Genomic DNA, 23,014 nt, shown 5'->3' on the forward strand with positions numbered 1-23,014 from the left:
ACCCAGTAAAATAATAATTGAGTAAAAGTCTAAAAGTATTTGGTTTTAAATATACTTAAGTATCAAAAGTAAATGTAATTGCTAAAATATACTAAAGTATCAAAAGTAAAAGTACAAATCATTTCAAATTCCTTATATTATGCAAACCAGATGGCCCATTTTTTAATTGTTTTATTTACGAAAAGCCAGGGGCACACTCCAACACTCAGACATAATTTACAAACGAAGCATGTGTGTTTAGTGAATCTGCCAGATCAGAGGCAGTAGGGATGACCAGGGATGTTGCCTTGATAAGCGAGTGAATTGGACACTTTTCCTGTCCTGCTAAGCATTCAAAATGTAACAAGTACTTTTGGGTGTCAGGGAAAATGTATGGAGTAAAAAGTTAATTATTTTCTTTAGGAATGTAGTGAAGTAAAAGTTGTCAAAAATATAATTAGTAAAGTAAAGTACAGATACCCTAAAAACGACTTAAGTAGTGCTTTAAAGTATCTTTACTTCAGTACTTTACACCACTGTATATAAGCACCTAACCTCTACATTCATATTTACCAGATAAGAGCAGGGAGAAAAAATACAACTCCTATATGCCATATCGCTGAAATCCATTGCAACGTTAAGGGCCATTACTAGCAAGTCAGCCTCCGTGAAACAAGCTTGCTGAATTAGCATCACAAACCCTAAACTGGCTGGCATTGTTTGTTGAATGCTAATTGGAAGGCACTTTAGACAATCGCAATTTACTCTCTTTGTGCTATACCTAATCTCTGCTAATAACATGATGACATGACCAGGATTCTCCAGCCGCTCAGTTTTAGAGTTTGAGTTAAGTCAGTATTATAAATTAAATTGAAATAAAAGTAATTGAGGACTATGAAGAATCATTTAGACTTTAAAGCATGTACTAGCATTCACAAAATTCTTTCACTCAAATATATTATGAGAATATAACAAATCTGATGTAATAAATTAGCAACAGAGCTCCCAAAGGTAAATTTACACAGATTCACTAATTCAACAGGTTGTTTTATTTGTGGTTATTTTGACAAAAGGACAATCAACGCCCTAAATTTTATTAAAATGTTTTTTCAATCAGCAATGACATTTTCTCAGTTATCAGGTTATAAATCTGGAGGTAAGTAAAAGAGTCATTCAGATGATAATAGGGCTATCAATGGGGGGCCTCCCAAGTAATTAGGCAAATCATGGGCCACCCTGCAACACCTCACCCTAACGATTTTGACTAGATAGAGTACAGTTTATGTTAAAATTGCCTTTTCGTAGCAGGTTAGGAGAACTTACGCAACAGGTTAGGAGAATTAACATAGCAGGTTAGGAGAATTAGGTTATGGTTAGGAAAAAGGCCCTCCACATGATAAGAATATCCATCTTGACGTTCTAATACAGTAAGTGATATTCCATGAATGCATTCATAACCTTTTATCAACATTGTTAATTAAAGCTTTAGGCTATGTTCTTTGTGTGTTCTTATGGTCTAATCAAGTGTTGTATTTCATATAATTGAAATTACTAATACAATACAAATTGTAATTACTAATACAATACAATAATATCTCATATCAGCACAATATTGGTATTTTACCCTTGCTAAAATCAGAGCAAAATGACACAAAACATAATAAAGTGTTAAGGGTGTTTGAACAAGCCAATAAGCATGCACACCAAATAATGCCGGTGTGCGTGGTAGGGTATATTTTCCTGTATACATTTTCCTACCGCAGCAAAATATGATACATGGCTGCATGGATTTGAAAACGGCAACCGTGTCAAATTTTACGAACTTTGGCTGCGTTTACACATGGAGCACAATTCTCATCTTATTACACTTTGACCAATCAGATCAGCGTTGATGTGAAAAGATCTGATGTGATTGGGCAAAAATACCAATTAGTGGAAAAATATCGGAATTGGGCTGCCTGTGTAAACACAGCCTTAATTCCTCGTCTACAGTTCCCCACAAATAAGGCGACCTGGAACGCAACCCCGTTTTTTGCTCGGCAGGGACACAAAATTGCTTAACTTTTCTAGGGTAGGGGGCATCATTGAACATTTTGGGTGAAAAGCATGCTCAAATTAAACTGCCTGCTACTCAGCCATAAAAGCTAGAATATGCATATAATTAGTAGATTTGGATAGAAAACACTCTAAAGTTTCTTAAACACTTTGAGTGATGTCTGTGAGTATAACATAACTCATATGGCAGGCAAAAACCAGAGAAAAAATCCAACCAGGAAGTGGGAAATCTGAGGTCTGTAATTTTTCAACTCTTTGCCTATCGAATACACAGTGTCTATGAGGTCATATTGCACTTCCTAAAGCTTCCACTAGATGTCAACAGTCTTTATAACCTTGTTTGATGCTTCTACTGTGAAGTGGGGGGGAATGAGAGGGGATTGAGTCAGAGGTCTGCCAGAGAGCCACGAGCTGACCATGCGTGTTCACGTGATAGTTAGCTGGCGTTCCATTGCATTTCTGAAGACAAAGGAATTCTCCGGTTGGAACATTATTGAAGATTTATGTTAAAAACATCCTAAAGATTGATTCTATACATCGTTTGACATGTTTCTACGGACTGTAACAGAACTTTTTGACTTTTTGTCTGCACCTAGTGGACGCGCCTCATGAATTTTGATTACTGGGCTAAACGCGCAAACAAAAAGGAGGTGTTTGGACATAAATGATGGACATTATCGAACAAAACAAACATTTATTTTGGAACTGGGATTCCTGGGAGTGCATTCTGATGAAGATCATCAAAGGTAAGTGAATATTTATAATGCTATTTCTGACTTCTGTTGACTACACAACATGGCGGATATCTGTTTGGGTTGTGTTGGTCTCTGAGCGCTGTACTCAGATTATTGCATGGTGTGCTTTTTATGTAAAGTTTTTTTTAAATCTGACACAGCGGTTGCATTAAGGAGAAGTGGATCTAAAATTCCATGCATTACAGTTGTATCTTTTGGCAATGTTTATTATGCGTATTTCTGTAAATTGATGTGGCTCTCTGCAAAATCACTGGATGTTTTGGAACTACTGAACTTAACACGCCAATGTAAACTCAGATTTTTGGATATAAATATTAACTTTACCGAACAAAACATACATGTATTGTGTAACATGAAGTCCTATGAGTGTCATCTGATGAAGATCATCAAAGGTTAGTGATTCATTTTATCTCTATTTCTGCTTTTTGTAACTCCTCTCTTTGGCTGGAAAAATGGCTGTGTTTTTCTGTGACTTGGCTCTGACCTAACATAATCGTTTGGTGTGCTTTCGTCTTAATGTGCAAAATTGTTTCCTCGGGAAATGGCAAAAGACTATAAGAAAAAAGTCACTGTGAAAAAATGAATCTGTTTTAGACCAGCATCCATTTCTCGGCATAGGACAATGGAGCACATTTTAACGCCAAATGTAAGTGACCACTAGCTAGCAACTAAGCAAACATTAACTTCACTAGCCAGTATAATTAAAATTAAATTTCCTAAGAGAGTTTTAACTGACTCGTCTACTTGTTCTTTAATTTAGCTAGCTATTAAGTATGTTATTGTCACGTTCTGACCTTAGTTCCTTTGTTTTGTCTTTTGTTTTAGTATGGTCAGGGCGTGAGTTGGGTGGGTTGTCTATGTTAGTTTTTCTATGATTTTCTATTTCTGTGTTTGGCCTGATATGGTTCTCAATCAGAGGCAGCTGTCAATCGTTGTCCCTGATTGGGAACCATATTTAGGTATCCTGTTTTCTGTTGGGTTTTGTGGGTGGTTATTTTCAGTCTTTGTGTGTCTGCACCAGACAGAACTGTTTTCGGTTGTTTCTTTGTTGTTTTGTTATTCAGTGTTCAGTTTTGATTATTATTAAATATCATGAACACTTACCACGCTGCACCTTGGTCCTCACCTTCTTCCACCGACGACAGCCGTTACAGTTATAGCCATTTGGGCATTGGTTTAAGTTAGTAGCTTGTTAGCTGTGTCATCAGAGAAATGTATTAGAAATACATGGCTCTGGGTTTCATGAGACTAACACAGTCACTACAAGCAGCAACAAGCTAGTTAACTAAATTACATCCCTGCAAAGATTCTATAACTAACCCAAGGTAGACAACGACCTGTCGAGTCCAATGAGAACAAATTAGTCCTAGTGGGAAGAACCAGCAAGGACGGGGGGCAGAGCTAAGCACGAGCTAGCGAGATCCCTTGGGGTGTTCTAGCATGAATTTGCATATTCCATTAGGGAACAGCTACTCTATTACACATGCTCACTTCAGAGACTGTGTGTGTGTGTGTGTGTGTGTGTGTGTGTGTGTGTGTGTGTGTGTGTGTGTGTGTGTGTGTGTGTGTGTGTGTGTGTGTGTGTGTGTGTGTGTGTTAAGAACAAATTCTGATTTACAATGACGGCCTACACCGGCCATTGGCCCGGATGACGTGGGGCCAACTGTGCACGGCCCTATGGGACTCCCAATCACGGCCGGTTGTGATACAGCCTGGAATGGAACCAGGGTGTCTGTAGTGACGCCTGAAGCACTGAGATGCAGTGCAAGGAAACCTGGGTATGACCGCTGCGCAAGGAAACCTGGGTATGACATTTGTTCAGATATCATGGCAAGGGGTGAGCGCCAAAGTACGTGCTATGAAAACACCCCTGGCACTTTCCCAAACCATGTACCCCTTTGATGTTCACAGCAATGAAGGCACTGGATAGATGTAGGTTTAGTTGGTGTGTAAGCAACCATGCCCCTTGGTAGGAGGAGTGGTGCCACACTGATTACGCCTACAATTATCCAGGTTTCTGCCAACTTTGAAGTGGTAGGGGTAAGAGACTTAAAAGCCAGGACTCAAGATTAATAGTTTTTGTTTCACTCATAACCAGATTTTACACCATCTCATAGCTACAGTAGAGAAACTCCCTCTTACAGCCACAAGATGCCTGCTTCACATTTCCTGCAAGAATTTCCATGTGGCTCACTTTGTCATTCCCAGTGAGGGGGACTGCCAGAATGTGTATCAGTCCCTGCTCAGACTCTCCCAACCAGGTACTTACAGTAGACTTCCAGATCAACTCTCCTTTAACATTACACTTTGGAGAAAACAAGATTGTGATCATTGTGAATATTCATAACATTACACTTTGGAGAAAACAAGATTGTGATCATTGTGAATATTCATAAAATTCTTACCTACAATAACATTGGGCTTTTTGATAAGGAAAGTGGACGATTTGTATGCTTTTCTTTACAACCCAAAACAAGACGAAGATGAGAGAAGACATGGTTGGTTCTTTATTGACTCAGCCATGGATTTCAAAAGAATGCGATTGCCCAACGAGTTTTGGGAAATGACAGAATTCAACAGAACTATGAGGTAAGGACCAATTCTATGGGCATGCACATGTTTTTATGGCTATTGTAGTCATAAATGTTTTGTTCCCTCTGATGGATTGCTTAGCTTTGCAGCACATATCACTCAGAACTGGGCATTCCTAAAACTGCAAGCAAGGGCACAGTCTTGGAGTGCCAAATTCAGGAGCAGAGGGCGCAATCCTACTCTCTCCTACTTCCACAAGCAAAGTAATGTAAGTTCAGACTCTCCTTTATTTAATGCAAGGATCAGCGACTCATCTCTGCTCATGCTATACTTACAGTATATGTTAATGATTACAATGGCATTCCAAATGCAGTTCATGGTGACGCTGTTCTGGTTTTCCTCTCGCATACCAGGCTGCCATTTGCCGTTGTAGCCAGCCCCTGTCCGGGTTAAATGCTCGATGTGTAGAAGATGAGGAGATGCTACAGGCAATCAGCCAGGCTAATCCCAAAAGCACCTTCATGTATGGTGGATACCAGACCTAAGGTAAGAGCCACATTTTAAGATAACTGTATTGTAATGACCTGACTAGATCATAAAAGAACAACTGTCCAGACAGAGGATTGAGTTTTACGAATGGACGGTTTATTAAACCAACTTTACACAGGCTACTGTTTGGCCGTAGCCCACGCCAAATAAATGAAAGATAACCCACAAGCCAATCGTGACCTTCTCTTGTGAAGCCCAGACGTAAAAAAAGAGAGGGAACAAAGGCTAAACTTGGTCTTAACTTCCAATGCTCCATCCCCCTGGACAACCCCCCTCCACGCCACTCCGCCAACCGCCAGGATGCCCGGCATCAGAACATTCCAGGCATTCCCGTGATTGGCAGATAGCAGGTTGATTGACATGGCGGACCCCGCGAACACTGGGTACTGGTAGGTACAACACAACCCTCTACTAGCCTAACACATAACACACTGCGGGTCGCTACAGTATTGCTAATTTCCCCTCTGTTGTATTTTGCTCAACCCTAATCCAAACTGTCCTTCCTTTCTTCTATTTCAAGTTGAATGCCATGGTCAGTAGAGCAGCAGGGAAGGGATACGAGATTGAGGACAACTACTCAAACATCCGCTTTCAGTTTGTGGGCATCGAGAATATCCATGTCATGAGAAACAGTCTGCAGAAGCTTCTAGAAGGTTACTATCATTGGTCTCACATAAAAAGGGATGAACCATAATCTTTGGGTGTAGTGGTTTTTATTTATTAATCATATACTTATGTGTAAATCTCAAGTCATTTTGCAGCATGAAAAGACGAGGCAAAGTTCATGCTTAACAAAGCCTCCAGTTTATAAGGTGCCTAGTTTTCTGTTTTCAGTGTGTGCTATGAAGTCTCCAACAATGAGTGACTACTTGACGGGACTGGAGAATTCTGGTTGGCTGCGTCACATCAAGGCTGTGAAGCAGCTGGAGCAGCTGATGGATGCTGGAGTGTTTCTAGCTAAGGTAATAGCCATCCTTCCATGTAGCCATCTCCTTTGTGTTGCTGTGTTTGAATTAAACATTCTTATTAGGTACCTATAACCTGTGAAAAAATGTATTAAAACCCCCAAATGATCATGTTTGCATCTACTTTTTACTCTAGCATGTGGTTCTGAGCTATCCCTTGTCTCTACTAAGGCTGTGGCTGAGGAGAAGGCTAACGTGCTTGTGCAGTGCCCAGATGGCTGTGATCGCACAGCCCAGGTGTGCTCTCTGGCCAGCATCCTCTTGGACCCCTTCTATCAAACCATCAAGGGACTCATGGTGAGAACAGTCTGGTTTACTAACAGTATCTTGACAATATGAGTATTTGTGTGCTGGACTGCTCAGTTATTGTCTACTAAATCTAGGAATTATATTTAGTATAATGATTTTTTAAAATCATCTATACATTTTAAACTCTCAATCGGTTTCTTTTAAGGTTTTGATGGATATGGAAAAAGAATGGATATGTATGAGTCATAAGTTTAGACAAAGGTAATAACTTATAATATTTTGAACAAGGTTAATAATTTAACCATTTTGGTGTTCAATCATTAGTGTGTGCTAAATTAGTGAACTTTGAGACTAAAACAATTGAACTATCGGACAAAATAAAACCAGGATGTCAAGAGTTAAGATCTTTATGGTGCACCTAGGCCATACTAATAGAATGGATGTAATATTGATTTGTAGGTGTGGGCATGTGAACGGGGATCACAAGGAGATGTCCCCTGTATTCACCCAGTTCATTGAATGTCTTTGGAATCTCATCGAGCAGTACCCCTGTGGCTTTGAGTACAACGAAAAGTACCTTTTGGAAATCCACAACCATGTTTATGCCTGCCAGTTTCGAAACTTCATTGGCAACTGCCAAAGAGAGCGAGAGGAGATGCAGTGAGGACTCCCTGAAATAAACTGCAGTGTCTATGCAGCCATCTGATTTTACTTTACTGTAATAGTCATTTCCATGACAGACTTTTCTGGAGTCAAACTGTTTTAGAATTTTAATCTGTTTAATCGAAAGGACAAGTTGTTCACTTTCAGACTTAAGGAGAGGACCTTCTCCGTTTGGCCATTTCTGTGGGAGAAATGCCCTCAGTACAGAAATCCTCTGTACAAGCGCTCATTAGGAAGGGAAGTTCTGAGGCCAAGCACATTACCATTGAATTTCAAGTATGTTCTCATTGGTTTCTATACAGAGTTTTCAACTATAAGCAATTTATTGCCAATGGCTCAATAGGTGTGTAGAATATATTTGCAAACATTTGAATTGCGTTAAAATATATGGAATGGCATGGATTTATTTGGCAGGTTTTGGTGTGGCATGTATAATCATTTTGACAAGGGCATGTAGCCAAAGCAATCATTCCAGATCAGAAGAAAATGACAAGATCTCCAGAGAGTAAGTGGATATACTGTGTATATATCTTCTTTTAATTGCTCATGTAAAGCTTTCTGGGGTGGCTTGAATAAGTTTTCCCAATGTTTTCATTCCTCTAGCAGTTCGCGTTCATGGATGGGGTTTTAGCAGATCAGGGCAGTCCAAAAGGCACATAACCTGAACAAACCTCGTTGTCTCCTATATTGATTGGCCACACAACTGAAGATGCTAAACCACTGATGAATGGTGCTGTTGCAGTAGAGTTGGTGCCTACTGGAATAGAGTTGGTGCCTACTGGAATAGAGTTGGTGCCTACTGCAGGGAGTGAGCAGGTGAAACCAGCAGCCACAGAAAATGGAGTTACTGCCACAAAGGGCACAGTTGTTGCCAGTAAGACTCCAGATGGCAAAGAGGAGGGACACGGTTCCTCTGAAATAAACACTGAAGCAATTAAGATTGAGTCCTGATGGACAATTTAAAAATGGGATATAATCTCCAAGGAGATTGTATTGGATATTTTCTCTGATGCTACTATGATCAAATTCTTTAGCAGCCATATATGTTGAACATTTCTTTAGCATAAAAAAATATATATACAGTGGGGCAAAAAAGTATTTAGTCAGCCACCAATTGTGCAAGTTCTCCCACTTAAAATGATGCGAGAGGCCTGTAATTTTCATCATAGGTACACTTCAACTATGACAGACAAAATGAGAAAGAAAAATCCAGAAAATCACATTGTAGGATTTTTTATTTTATTTTATCCCCTTTTCTCCCCAATTTTCGTGGTATCCAATCGCTAGTAATTACTATCTTGTCTCATCGCTACAACTCCCGTACGGGCTCGGGAGAGACGAAGGTCGAAAGCCACGCGTCCTCCGAAGCACAACCCAACCAAGCCGCACTGCTTCTTAACACAGCGCGCCTCCAACCTGGAAGCCAGCCGCACCAATGTGTCGGAGGAAAGACCGTGCACCTGGCCCCCTTGGTTAGCGCGCACTGCGCCCGGCCCGCCACAGGAGTCGCTGGAGCGCGATGAGACAAGGATATCCCTACCGGCCAAATCCTCCCTAACCCGGACGACGCTAGCCCAATTGTGCGTCGCCCCACGGACCTCCCGGTCGCGGCCGGCTGCGACAGAGCCTGGGCGCGAACCCAGAGACTCTGGTGGCGCATCTAGCACTGCGATGCAGTGCCCTAGACCACTGTGCCGCCCGGGAGGCCCACATTGTAGGATTTTTAATGAATTTATTTGCAAATTATGTTGGAAAATAAGTATTTGGTCAATAACAAAAGTTTATCTCTAAACTTTGTTATATACCCTTTGTTGGCAATGACAGAGGTCAAACGTTTTCTGTAAGTCTTCACAAGGTTTTCACACACTGTTGCTGGTATTTTGGCCCATTCCTCCATGCAGATCTCCTCTAGAGCAGTGATGTTTTGGGGCTGTTGCTGGGCAACACAGACTTTCAACTCCCTCCAAAGATTTTCCTAGGGGTTGAGATCTGGAGACTGGCTAGGCCACTCCAGGACCTTGAAATGCTTCTTACGAAGCCACTCCTTCGTTGCCCAGGCGGTGTGTTTGGGATCATTGTCATGCTGAAAGACCCAGCCACGTTTCATCTTCAATGCCCTTGCTGATGGAAGGAGGTCTTCACTCAAAATCTCACGATACATGGCCCCATTCATTCTTTCCTTTACACGGATCAGTCGTCCTGGTCCCTTTGCAGAAAAACATCCCCAAAGCATGATGTTTCCACCCCCATGCTTCACAGTAGGTATGGTAGGTATGTGCATACCTTTGTTCTTTGGATGCAACTCAGCATTCTTTGTCCTCCAAACACGACGAGTTGAGTTTTTACCAAAAAGTTATATTTTGGTTTCATCTGACCATATGACATTCTCCCAATCTTCTTCTGGATCATCCAAATGCTCTCTAGCAAACTTCAGACGGGCCTGGACATGTACTGGCTTAAGCAGGGGGACACGTCTGGCACTGCAGGATTTGAGTCCCTGGCGGCGTAGTGTGTTACTGATGGTAGGCTTTGTTACTTTGGTCCCAGCTCTCTGCAGGTCATTCACTAGGTCCCCCCGTGTGGTTCTGGGATGCACAATTGTGGCCTGCGGGAGGTCATTTTGCAGGGCTCTGGCAGTGCTCCTCCTGCTCAAAGGCGGAGGTAGCGGTCCTGCTGCTGGTTTGTTGCCCTCCTACGACCTCCTCCACGTCTCCTGATGTACTGGCCTGTCTCCTGGTAGCGCCTCCATGCTCTGGACACTACGCTGACAGACACAGCAAACCTTCTTGCCACAGCTCGCATTGATGTCCCATCCTGGATGAGCTGCACTACCTGAGCCACTTGTGTGGGTTGTAGACTCCGTCTCATGCTACCACTAGAGTGAGAGCTCCGGCAGCATTCAAAAGTGACCAAAACATCAGCCAGGAAGCATAGGAACTGAGAAGTGGTCTGTGATCACCACCTGCAGAATCACTCCTTTTTTGGGGGTGTCTTGCTAATTGCCTATAATTTCCACCGTTTGTCTATTCCATTTGCACGACAGCATGTGAAACTTATTGTCAATCAGTGTTGCTTCCTAAGTGGCCAGTTTGGTTTCACAGAAGTGTGATTGACTTGGAGTTACATTGTGTTGTTTAAGTGTTCCCTTTATTTTTTTGAGCAGTGTATGTTCAGTAGTAGAAATGTGCTTAACAAGTCACATAATAAGTTGCATAGACTTACTCTGTGTGCAATAATAGTGTTTAACATGATTTTTGAATGACTCCCTCATCTCCGTAGCCCTCACACAATTATCTGTAAAATCCCTCAGTCGAGCATTGAATTTCAAACACAGATTCAACCACAAAGACCAGGGAGATTTACCACTGCCTTGCAAAGAAGGGCACCTATTGGTAGATCAGTAAAAAACATAAAACGGTCATTGAATATCCCTTTGAGCATGGTATTAATTACACTTTGGATGGTGTATCAATACACCCAGTCACTACAAAGATACAGGTGGTCCTTCCTAACTCAGTTGCCGGGGAGGAAGGAAACCTCTCTGGGATTTCACTATGAGGCCATTCACTATGAGAATGGATCAAAAACATTGTAGTTACTCCACAATACTAACCTAACTGACTGAATGTTCTGAATACAAAGTGTTATGTTCGGGCAAATCCAAAACAACACATTACCGAGTACCACTCTCCATACTTTCAAGCATAGTGATGGCTGCATCATGTTATAGGTATCTTTGTTATTGTTAAGGACTGGGGAGTTTTTCTGGATAAAAAAAATAAATGGAATGGAACTATGCACAGGAAAAATCTTGGAGGAAAACCTGGTTCAGTCTGCTTTCCACCAGACACTGGGAGATTAATTCACCTTTCAGCAGGACAATAACCTAAAACACAAGATCAAATATACACCGGAGTTGCTTACTAAGAAGACAGTGAATGTTACTGAGTGGCCAAGCAACAGTTTTGACTTAAATCTACTTGAAAATCTATGGCAAGACCTTAAAATGGTTGTCTAGCAATGATCAACAACCCATTTGACAGAGCTTGGATAATTCTGAAAAGAATAATGGGCAAATGTTGCACAATCCAGGTGTGGAAAGCTCTTAGAGACACCCAGAAAGACTCACAGCTGTAATCGCAGCCAAAGATGCTTCTACAAAGTATTGACTCAGGGGAGTGAATACTTATGTCAATTATTTCATTTTCAATACATTTGCAAACATTTCTAAAAACATGTTTTTAGTTTGTCATTATGGGGTATTGTGTGTAGATGGGTGAGAAACAAATCTATTTGATTCATTTTTAATTCAGGCTGAATAAGTCAAGGTCATCTTATTGGTGGAGTGCAACATGCAAGTAATAATATACATAATTGACATTACATTGATGGTGTAGCTGACGTTCCAGTAGTCTACTAACAATACAATTTCAACTGAGCTATGATAATAGCCATGCAGACCTAACAACGTTTCAAGTGTGTACAGTGAAACGCTTAACTTGCAAACTCTACTCAACAGTGCACTATTCAATGTATATAAAAACACGAGAAATATGAAATAAGAGAGGAAGCTATATGCAGGGTCTGCCAGTAACAAATGTACAATGTGCAGGCATACTGGAATATTTGAATTAGATACTACTTAACTAGAAAATGAAAGATAAATTGACCATCAAATTATTTAATTAATGTCTTGTTGGCGAAATTATACTAGTTTGAGCATCCGGAGGCCAAGAAGAGTGCAAGCGCCGACTCAACTTTTCTGTTTCGTGATTATTTTGTCGTTTATTTTTTACTTTATTTTCACAAAATGTATCAGATATTATTTCTTACAACTGACCCGTTTCTAATTTCTCGTGTTTTTTCTTATAGTATTTACAATAGACGATAACTAAAAAGAAAGACATACCCCGTCCGCACTACGACTACCAGAATTCAATGCGCATATGAACAAGAGGCTCCAGACTGTTAACGCGACTGAACAAAGTGAATCGGATTTATTGTGTATATTATCCTGGGGTGTAGCAGCCAAACAACAAGGTTGGTTAATTTATATATCTCCCCATCGCCTAAACACGACTTTTATTGGGAAGGTGTTTTGAAAATTTGGCGAACGTTTCCCTCGTTGTAATGCTAGCCACCGTTTGACGCTTGCAGGGAATTATTGTATTCTAGGCTAGCTAACTAGTTAGCTAACGTAGCTTATCACCTCTACTGCCAGTGTGTAACAGTTATATTTCCCAACAATGGTAGTTACTGTAGCAAGAAAGTAAAATGTTATTTATTGGAAGTAGCTAGCTAGATTGCTAGCAAGCTAGATTAATACAATCACCTCAATTTCGGAATATTAGCTGGGTAGATGATAATTTGCTGGTAGTTTACGTCCTTCAGATTTAGAGGCCACACACAAGCTAACGTTAGGCATTAACTTAGCTACAGATAGCTAAGCTTTGTTGTTGTCCTAACCCGACGACTGCTTGGGTAACAAACGTCATGCTTCTGTTTTCTCGCGTAGTGTGTAGCATAGCATAATAAACAATTAGGCCTACATAGCTAATGGTTTTGTTTCCAAAACAGGTGGTGACTTGATAGCTATGCCAAGTTAAAACAGTTTTGGCACGTCCTATTGTTTATTTATCTGCGCATAATGTTGCACCTAGATAATGGACAACTTGCTTTACACTTTTTATGCAGATGGCATGACACTGCTGTTGTGAAAGGTTTGTCAGATCATTAACTATAAACGTGTTATTTCCTCTAATGCGAAGAAAAACATTCCAACATGCTTGATGTAGGCCCACCAGTGTATAAAACAGAATCGAATCATTCTATGCCTAATCCTTCATTTGTCCTACATTTCAGAAAACATGGAAGCAAATGGTTTTGTAGGATGGCTTGGCAGCAGTCTTCTTTGCACCTGATGGTGATGACTGTCATGCTCTCTGTTCATTTCATCTTCCTGTAGATTGTGTTGCCATGGAGCCTTGCAGAGGAAATGAGCCAGCAAGTTATACAAAGCATTTGTCTGCTGGCTGTGAGCAGACAGCCATGGGTGGCCAGGATTCACAGACTGAGGTAAAGCCTCCATCTGACACATTTGATGCTGTGCCCCCAGAGCCTCAGCCATCAGGGAAACTGAAGAGGACTGCCTTAAGATTCTTTGGAGGACGTAAAAGCATTTGTGTTTTGCCCAACTTCTTTGGAGGGAGGAACAAAAATCAGAACAAGTGTGCCTCTAAAAAGGTAGTAAGCAAGAGTAAAACGCATGATGGACTTAGCAAGGCAGGTTGGGAGGACAGTCTGGGAAGTGGATATGTTCCAGCAGGAGATTTTGAGTACCACAGCCAGACTCCTAGCACTTGTTGTAGTGAATTTGGTCACTCTACTGGTGATCAGAAGTCCTTCTCCCTCCCCCGGCAGAAAAAGGGTTTGAGGGGACTTTTTAACAGCATCAGGCGTCATAGAAAGAATAGAAATTGTGATTTAGAAAAAAATGAAATGGTTGCAATGTCTCATGTCTGCAACAAAGAGGTGCCAATTGCCCAGACTAAGATTGACCAAAATGACACTGAGTGCCTGAACAGTTTGTCTGAATCCAATGTGCCTGTTTCGGCAAATGTCGAAGATTGTTTGACTATTGCGCCTGAATGTATTAATGTTGATGTCATAGTGTCTGAGAACAACATGGTGAAACAAAGAAGAGTGGATTCTCTTGTAGGGGAACTGATGAAAGGCAAGGACATTGTAGCAAAGAATGATAACCCCAAAAAACATGAAGAGACACTCCATGAAACCACTGAACCTGGTTCTCTCCCGAACACCAGCCTAGAGTCTACAGTGAATGTCCAGCTGCCTACTGGCTCATCTCAAATAAGCTTGCTTTATGGTGATGTGGCGTCTCTGAAGAGTTTTGACTCACTCACTGGCTGTGGTGACATAATAGCTGATCAAGATGACGACAGTATTGCAGAGAGCACAGTCTCGGGGGAAAGGAGTCGAAATGCAGGCAAAAGGAGTTCCTGTTATGTTACCTACCAGGGTGGAGGAGAAGAAATGGCCACCCCTGATGAGGTGGCTGGAGACTATCTCCATCACCTCTGGGAAAATGACGCTGCAGAGAACATTTGTTATACAGACAGCCAGGAACCAGACTTTCTAGAACACAGTGAAAGTCCTAGGATGACACCTGAAGAGCCATCTAGCTCCTATAACATGGACATCAGCAACAACAGCAATGGTGATCTTGAAGTTACAGAGACCACCCTTACATCTGCGGATGTCATGACCCCTCAGAGTGACCATCAAGAGTCAGTTCCTAACAGCGATGAGGGTTACTATGACTCTACCACCCCAGGACAAGATGAAGACGGACGTGACAAAGTTGACAAGATCAGGACGGATAGACTACCAAGGGACAGTTACAGTGGCGACGCTCTGTATGAGCTTTTTGAGCCTGATGATAGTCTTATCAGTCCACCTCTTGAAAAATCTAAGCTGCCTGATCCACTTGAGTTTTTAGAAATGCCAGCTCAGTGTAGTGATGTAAATGCTATGTTCACTCCTGAAACTGATCTAATGGAAGAGGACAGGCTGACTTTGATCCAGCAGGACCTTCTCTGTGCGGAGTTGAAAAGCATGTGTAAACTTTCCAAAGAGCAGGCTCTGTTCACCAAAGGGAGGATCCACCAAGATTATAGCTTCCAGGAAAGCATTTCTAAGGTCAACACAAAAACTCAACCCTCTATGAAAGAGGACCAGGTCAACCCAGAGGCTTTGAATAAAAAGGAAAACCGATCGCATGCCATAGAGCAGAGATATTTCAAACCCTGTAATGGTGGGAATAGTGAGAGAATGTCAGATGCCGCTTTTAGCTCCCTGGCCTCAAAAACATGTCAATCACAAGGAATGTGCCTTGAGCAAAACAAGCCACAGTCCCCACACTTAAGAGGAAATCATGATATTTCTAAAGAAACAAATAATGACTTGAAGGATGACCAGGCAATTTGCTTCTCCCAAGCCCTAGTGGACTTTACAAAACAGTCACAGTTTTATAGTAATTCATCTGAAAGCATGGGAGGCTCTGAGTCAGGCTCTCCCTTTTCCCAAAACATGCAATCCCTCCCTGCCATTGTCACATTTGATGTCGTGGACATGGATAATGAGGGGGAATATGATCAGCAGATGGATATGGTAATAGGGGAGGAAGACATCACGTCGCCTTACGAAGTGTTTGAAGAAAGCTACCTGCAAAAGGATGCGTTTGCTGAATGTGACTTACAAATGTTTGACCTCTATGAACGGAGTTTCCTCAGTAATACTTGGGGAATTGCCAGCCTGCCACGTCGCCTTAGCCTTACACGAGTCCATCAGTCGAGTCCACTGCCTCCTCTGCCGAGTCCTCTGGCCTTAAATAGGAGGAGTAGATCCCTGGACACAGAGAGCTTGGAGTTAGAGATGACTGACATGTATTTAGGGAGTGGGGCAGCGCTAGCGTCATGCCCTAGAACTGAAAGAGTCTCAAAGATGGCGTCCTCATTTCACCGCAAAAATAATGGTCACATTTCCACTTCAGAAAATGGGGACAATAGAAACATGTTGCAGTCATGGCAACCAGATACTGAGGGGACTGTAACCCACCCAGGAGCAGATGGGAAAAGAAAAGAGCAGACGCACAGTCTCTATCAAACCCAAGACGGACGCGTGGTATCATTCAGTCAGCCAGTCAGTCGAGTCCCAAACTGTAAACCTCAACCGATCTCAGCTAGCAAACTGACTGACAGAGTATCCTGTAATTCTATCCCTCAGAATACAGGACCGTTGCATAGGCCATCTCATCTTCCTTTGCAATCAGAATCCTGTCGGCCACAGACCCCTGGTCGACCTCATGCCCACTATGGGAGATCAGATAAGGCATCAGGTGGTGGGGGTGAGGCCCTTTTTTACACATCGACTGTTGACTCTCATCCTTACAATCAACACAGTAAGATTAGGCCAGTGGGGATCACCCATGGAATGCCTCATCTTTGCTCTGAGTCTGGGAGTCCTGTAAGCCCAGTGGACTATGAGCAGCTGCCAGACTTCACCAGTAAAGGAAGAAAAGCAGTGGAAATGGTGCGCCCTGTTGAATGTAGCAAACACATGTCTGGAGCAAATCCCTAAAAATGGAATGAAGCCTCTACAGTTAGCATATAGTATGAAAACGTGGGATACAGGCCTATGTGCCACCAAAAAGACACCATCTAGTACGTTTACATCACCGAAAATAGAATGATTGTCTGTTACCGTTATCACACATTGCAAATGTGCTGTTTTGATTAATAAGCTATTGTATTTCAATGTGATGTACAAGCCTTAGAATTTGTGTTGCAATGGATAAGGAAGCCTGTGCTGTTCTATCATACTGCGTTATCTTGTGAACAGTCATCAAAATACAGACTCTCCCATGCAATCTTTCATTAAAATGTTCATGCCTGAGTATACCTTGCATTTGCTCAGCCCAGCGTTAGGCTACACATCACATATTGGTAGCTAAACTACATGGTATTTTCACTCTGTCAAGTTGTAGGTGGCCTTTTAGTCTTTTTTTTAATGACTTTCTTTACAGTAAGCTGTTTACTGCTGTCTGTGCTAGTACACTATTATTATGGTATTAGATTGTGATGCATTTATAAGATTCAGCTTCAACGTGCAGATTTGGATAGCAGGTCAGTTAACCTTTTTTAGATATCAAATGTAGGGGGAACCGCATCGGTAATGTCTTATATTTTCGTGAAACTGATTTTGTAGGATTTTTTTTTTTTTTTTTTAATAATAGTTACGTTGTATGTTTTATTTTTGGTTGACAGAATCTGATATCTGAAAATAATGCTTTGTTCTTTAGATTTGTATTCTGTAGTACCTCTGCAAGAATTCTAAAAAGTGATGTTAAATTTATATTCACAACCAATCCATCTGCTGAAAACTGATATAGATTGATTTTTACCCAGGTAATCGTAACTCAACTGTCTGCTGGCAAAGTCTGTGAAATTGTATCATGCTGGTTGGCATTTTGGGATATTGCCCCAGTTACCATTTTTTTTGTCTAGCACTATGAAGAATATAATGCTACCTTGCACTTAAATCCTTGATACATTTGTTTTGTTTGTAGATAAAAAGACAAAAAACAAGGGGTTGGTTGGGATACTTTTTTATTGCCGATTTTAGTAGATTCATCATAAATGTTCCTTTATTTCTGTGATTATCATACTATTGTAAGACCTTTTCCATATATTATACTCCTTGACCAACTCTGCATTTGTTTCTACATCTCAGCACTTTCTTTTCTACACTACATTGTCTGTTTCATCTGTAAGACCTGTCCTAACTACAGTTAGTTTTATGTATTTACTGAGCACATGGCTACATGTTTAACCTTTGTATTTTGAGCATTAATACATCTTGTCATGATTCTTGTCTTTAAAGTGGCAATCTGTAGTTCCAACAATAACGAAGCGGTCAACCCCCACTGATCTGGTAAACAGCTGAGGGATAGGGCAGAAGAAATGTATCCACTTTCAAACTCATGAACAGACCTAATATGTATCAATGATGATATCAAAATTATAGTTTTAATCATGTTTTTAGGCTGTACAGTGTTAGTTGACTTTTTGCAACTTTAATTACAAACAAAGGAGTAAGACATTTTGTGTTCTGATTTGGGTATGGCAGTTACAGTAATCTCATGAGGCATCTTGACGTTTTATACTTCAAGAACATTAATTAAAGTCTACAAATGTATGTAACTGCTGCAGATTGCCCCTTTTTAAGTTAGATTTTTCCTATGTTATTGTTTTCTGTCAGCTGTTACAACTGAATTTGTTGTGGTAAGCTATCTGTGACAATTTCATGCCCAAAGATGTGTTTTCCCATGTTGACACAACCAATTATGGGAGTTTTAGTATGTGTTTTTGCTCTCACTGGCATTGACAAAGGGCACATCTGTAATTGTATCAATTCACTTTTTCAACAATAAGGAATAGGCTGTATATGTATATCAATTTCTTGATTTGTCACGTACACGCCGAAGCAGCTGGTATGAATGTTCACAAATGTTCACATTTCTATGCCTACATGTAGCATATACAGTGGGGGCTGAAATTATTGACACCCTTGATAAAGTTGAGCAAAAATTACTATAAAATAATTAAAATATAATGTTAAATTGGGAACTGGAAAACTAATACAATCCCTCAGAGAAAGAGATTTTGTTTAACAAGATGGGTCAAATTTTTGATACCCCTGTTTTCAATACCTCACCTTGTGAGGTTAACGGCACTGAGCGTTTTTTGTAAAATGTTTTGAGTTAGAGAACACATTGGGAGGTGTCTTAGACCATTCCACCATACACAATAGTTCCAGATCCTTGATATACATTGCTCTTATGGATTGCCCTTTTCAAACCACATGTTTTCAATCGCTTTCAAGTCCGGAGACTGAAATGGCCATTGCAAAATGTTGATTTTTGTGGCCAATGAACAATTTCTTTGTGATTAAAAAACAAACATGATTGGGGTTATTGTCTTGCCGGAGAATCCACGTGTTGCCAAGTTTTAGCCTCTTGGCAGAAGCAACCAGGTTTTTGGCTAAAATATCCAGGTATTGGGTAAAGTTATTGATGCTGTTGACCTTAACAAGTGCCCTAGGACCAGTGGAGGAAAAATAGCCCCATAACATCAAAGATCCACCACCATATTTTACAGTGGGCATGTTTTTTTTCTTCTGCTCATGCATTCTCATTTTGAAGCCAAACCCACCACTTGTGTGCATGGCCAAGGAGCTCTATTTTCATATCATCCAACAAATGTAAGCGCCTGGAGTTTGCTAAACGGCTTTGGCACTTGGATTGGAACTGACGCTTTCGTCACATGATAATAGAGCTCTTTGGCTACACACACACCAGTGATGGGTTTGGCGTCAATGAGAAGTAAGGCCTATATATCTGTAGATCTAGAGACACTACCCTCTGCTGGACAAATAACTTTACAACAGCAAATGAGACCTCAACAATCCAGGAGCATACAATCCTGGACCTTTTGATGGCGCTAGCAGCCAATAATGGTTGATGTTTCGGTTGGAGCTTGCTAATGCTGAAATAGAAGAACATCAATGTCAGTTTGCAGTCATCTGTTGTGAGCAAGCCTCCAAATTCCTCCCCATTTGCTGTACAACCATTGACTCTCGGCTACCCACTGGGCACACCATGTCATTTCAACATGGACATTCTTTTAATTGGTTGAGATGTTGATCAGTGAGATTTCAACCTTTATTCACCCACTCAAGACAGCCAGAAGTTTTTTGAATTCCCAATGTTATCACTATGCTTTCAACCAGATTTTTGGTTTTTATCTAAATGTGTTATCACTGCACTTTCAACCATTTAAAAGCACAACAAAGTTCAAATGGGAATTCAGTGTCAGATATTTTGTATTTATTATACAACTTAATGTGTTATCATTGTGCTTTATCTAATAGCACAACCCAATGAGCTGGATTGCAGTTGAGATTACATTAAAGTACATAGTGCAAGTGATCAATGCTGTTTGAGATTCTGTGCAGATTATTATAGCAATTGATCTGTGGTTTAGATGGAGACGTGAATCCAACATATTAATTATTATATTGAAGATGAAATGTGAAATCAACTGAAACCCTAGGCCTATATGTATTGTCTATTTTTAGTTGAACCCTAGGTTGAATTGAAACAATACAATAGCTGTGGATGACTTTGCAAATGCTATATATGGGCCTAATAGTATCATTGATGATATGACATAAGGTATGGTTACATTTTATTTTTACGCTTAAACCTAGTTAACCTACCCTTTGGAATTACTTCAATAGCAACAGTGAATCTATTTAGTTATTAGATCTCTCAGTGATCATTCTGAAGATAGCCCAGTGGTAGTAGTCAGTGATAAATACCTAAGTTAAGCAGCGTTGGGCATGTTTAAAACCCTGGATGGGAGGCTGAATGGATAGCTGTAGATGGAAATACTCTCCAGTAGGTGGTGCTGCACAGATTTTTTTCTTTCTGATGGTGGCTATACCGTTGAAGATCTGACATTGTCTTGAAGGTACAAATTCAACAAGGTTTGTCTGTTGAAAATTGATTACCATGATGAGATAATCCTGTGGTTGAAGTTTCACCCTCAAAACAAAAGTTGACGTTAATGAATTTTTCAAATCCAATGTATTTTCCACTTAGATTGCACATCGCCATACTTTGTCAAATTACGTTGAAACAGCGTTGATTCAACCAGTCTGTGCCCAGTAGGTATTGTGTTATCTGGATTTGCAGTGAGAGGGAACAGACTGAGTACCATGGCATAATAGTTTGAAGCCTACTTCACAAATAGTATATTAGAGTCAGAGTGGTAGTGTTGACAAAACACCTGGAACTACAAGATAAGTCGGTGTGTTGCCACTGGGAAAATACTTAGAAATGCATCAAATTAAATCTCACACCCTGACCACAATTCAGTAGGCTACACCATAAAGCTTGTGTATGATCACCTTACAGTTATTCATCTTTGTGGATTTATGTGTGACTGTCTTTTGTGTCCAAACCATGAGAAGAGCTATTTTCCTGAGTTATGTAATTCCTTGTGCTCCCTGAACTGTAAACACATTGAGATGATGGGAAATGCTACTCTTGAGGTTGCCTGGCCGTCATCCAAGACCTTTTGCGGCCAACTACTGTGCTCAACCACGCAGTCTCCAGAGGAGTTGCGACACAGGAAACTGGAACTATTCTTGTTTTTGCTCCTGATTTAGATGTGTGTATAGGCCTATGTGGATATATAGAGAGAGACTGAAAGCTCTATGTGATGTTAATTTAATAGAACACATTTGAACATTAACAAGTGAACGAAATACAAATGTGAACTGGACTGTGAGACTATTTGAGGTGTACGTGGGCCAAGGCTGGGTCACTGCAGCGCAGTGCATCCACTACAAAAGCTGTAGTAGAAGTATGTAGATTTCCCACTGCAGTGGTTTAGCCCCACTCTAATGCTGCAGTCTCCCTGGTTTTAGATTTCTACAGTACCCCTCCACCCCACCCCCCTACCCCACCTCCTTTTTCCGTTGCACAGTATCATGTGAAAGCTTATTCTAACAGCATATTCTATCATCATGGGAGAGTAGAAATAGCAAGTTCTTCTCACTAATGATTTTTGTTTCCTTTTCAAACAGTGACACACATTTTTACTTCTGAGCTGTCATTGTCACTGAGCCTCAGTGAAGTGAATGTATCAGGTTCCAGATAATGAGATTCTCTCGTTTGAAAGGTACAGGCACATTGTCATCTGAGGGCAGCGGAGACTCCTCTGATTCTAATATGAAACGTTTTCTATCCTCAGATGAGCCGCAAAGACAGACAGCAGCCTAGCATTGAGGTCAAAACAACATGATGCTTTTCCCCTTGCTTTCAAGTAGCTGCCAACAAAGAGCTGTTGACTGCCAGTGTCAGAGAGGTCTTGTCTGTGGACTTAACTTTGTTTGTGTGGACTAAATACTTGTATTTCTTAAAGCCAGCCCATGTCACCCTTTTCCTCATCTCCACACAAGCTCCCAGTTATTGTTGGCTTCAGATTCAAAGCAATTGTGCTTGCCTTTGAGGCAGTGAGGGTAACCACTCCTCTCTAGCTGCTGGCAATGATAAGACCACACAACCGGCCAGGCCAGTGCTTTGTTACCTCTGGTCTCCCGGAATCTCCCCCATTAGAACTCAGTGTATGGTCCACCTGGTTTTGTTATGACCCCTCAGAATCATCTGTACGGGTGTTGGAACAGCAGAGGTGCTGCTTATCCTCATCCACTTGTGCTATTAGCCCAAAGCATGTTTCCTCCTCATCCTGTGTTGTTGCTTTCATATGTCTTATTTGAATTATTGTTCAATTCTATTCGTCTTTATCCTTATGAGAGTTCTGTGAGTTTTTCCCCCTGAAGTTTGTGTTGGTGGAAGTCTGAGACCCAAGGCTGATAGTGCAACTATGCACTTCTCTCATCATGCTTGTGAGAGAGAGCTACAGGAGTGACAGCGATGGGGCCAGTGAACAATCGAGCTCAGAGTGCATGGGGATTTGGAGTGACAGATGCACAGGAGCCAAGAGGAGAGATTCATCTCTACTGAGATATATTACAAAGTAGTTATCCTACTGTTAAGACCTCTGTTACTTAATGATTTGTGTAGAATGGGTGGATGTCAACATTTCTCTTTACAAAAAC

At 41.0% G+C, this 23,014-nt stretch overlaps 1 protein-coding gene and 1 pseudogene across 2 annotated transcripts; both read left to right on the forward strand.

The window, feature by feature from the left end:
- Window positions 1–4,842: 4,842 nt before the first annotated feature.
- LOC129866917 (myotubularin-related protein 8-like) lies at window positions 4,843–8,698 on the forward strand (annotated as a pseudogene).
- A 3,964-nt stretch (window positions 8,699–12,662) lies between these two features.
- On the forward strand, window positions 12,663–20,315 carry LOC129815819 (APC membrane recruitment protein 1-like). Of its 2 annotated transcripts, none has more exons than XM_055869960.1 (2): window positions 12,663–12,787; window positions 13,713–20,315. In XM_055869960.1, exons 1-2 carry the CDS (start codon window positions 12,694–12,696, stop codon window positions 16,904–16,906), a joined length of 3,288 nt encoding a protein of 1,095 aa, XP_055725935.1. In that variant the 5' UTR covers window positions 12,663–12,693; the 3' UTR covers window positions 16,907–20,315. The 2 variants fall into 2 exon arrangements, with proteins under 2 accessions (XP_055725935.1, XP_055725940.1); XM_055869965.1 differs by having other exon boundaries at window positions 12,698–12,787; window positions 13,610–20,315.
- The last annotated feature ends 2,699 nt before the right edge of the window (window positions 20,316–23,014 follow it).

The sequence above is a fragment of the Salvelinus fontinalis genome, chromosome 2, assembly GCF_029448725.1.
Source record: "Salvelinus fontinalis isolate EN_2023a chromosome 2, ASM2944872v1, whole genome shotgun sequence".
NCBI lineage: Eukaryota > Metazoa > Chordata > Actinopteri > Salmoniformes > Salmonidae > Salvelinus > Salvelinus fontinalis.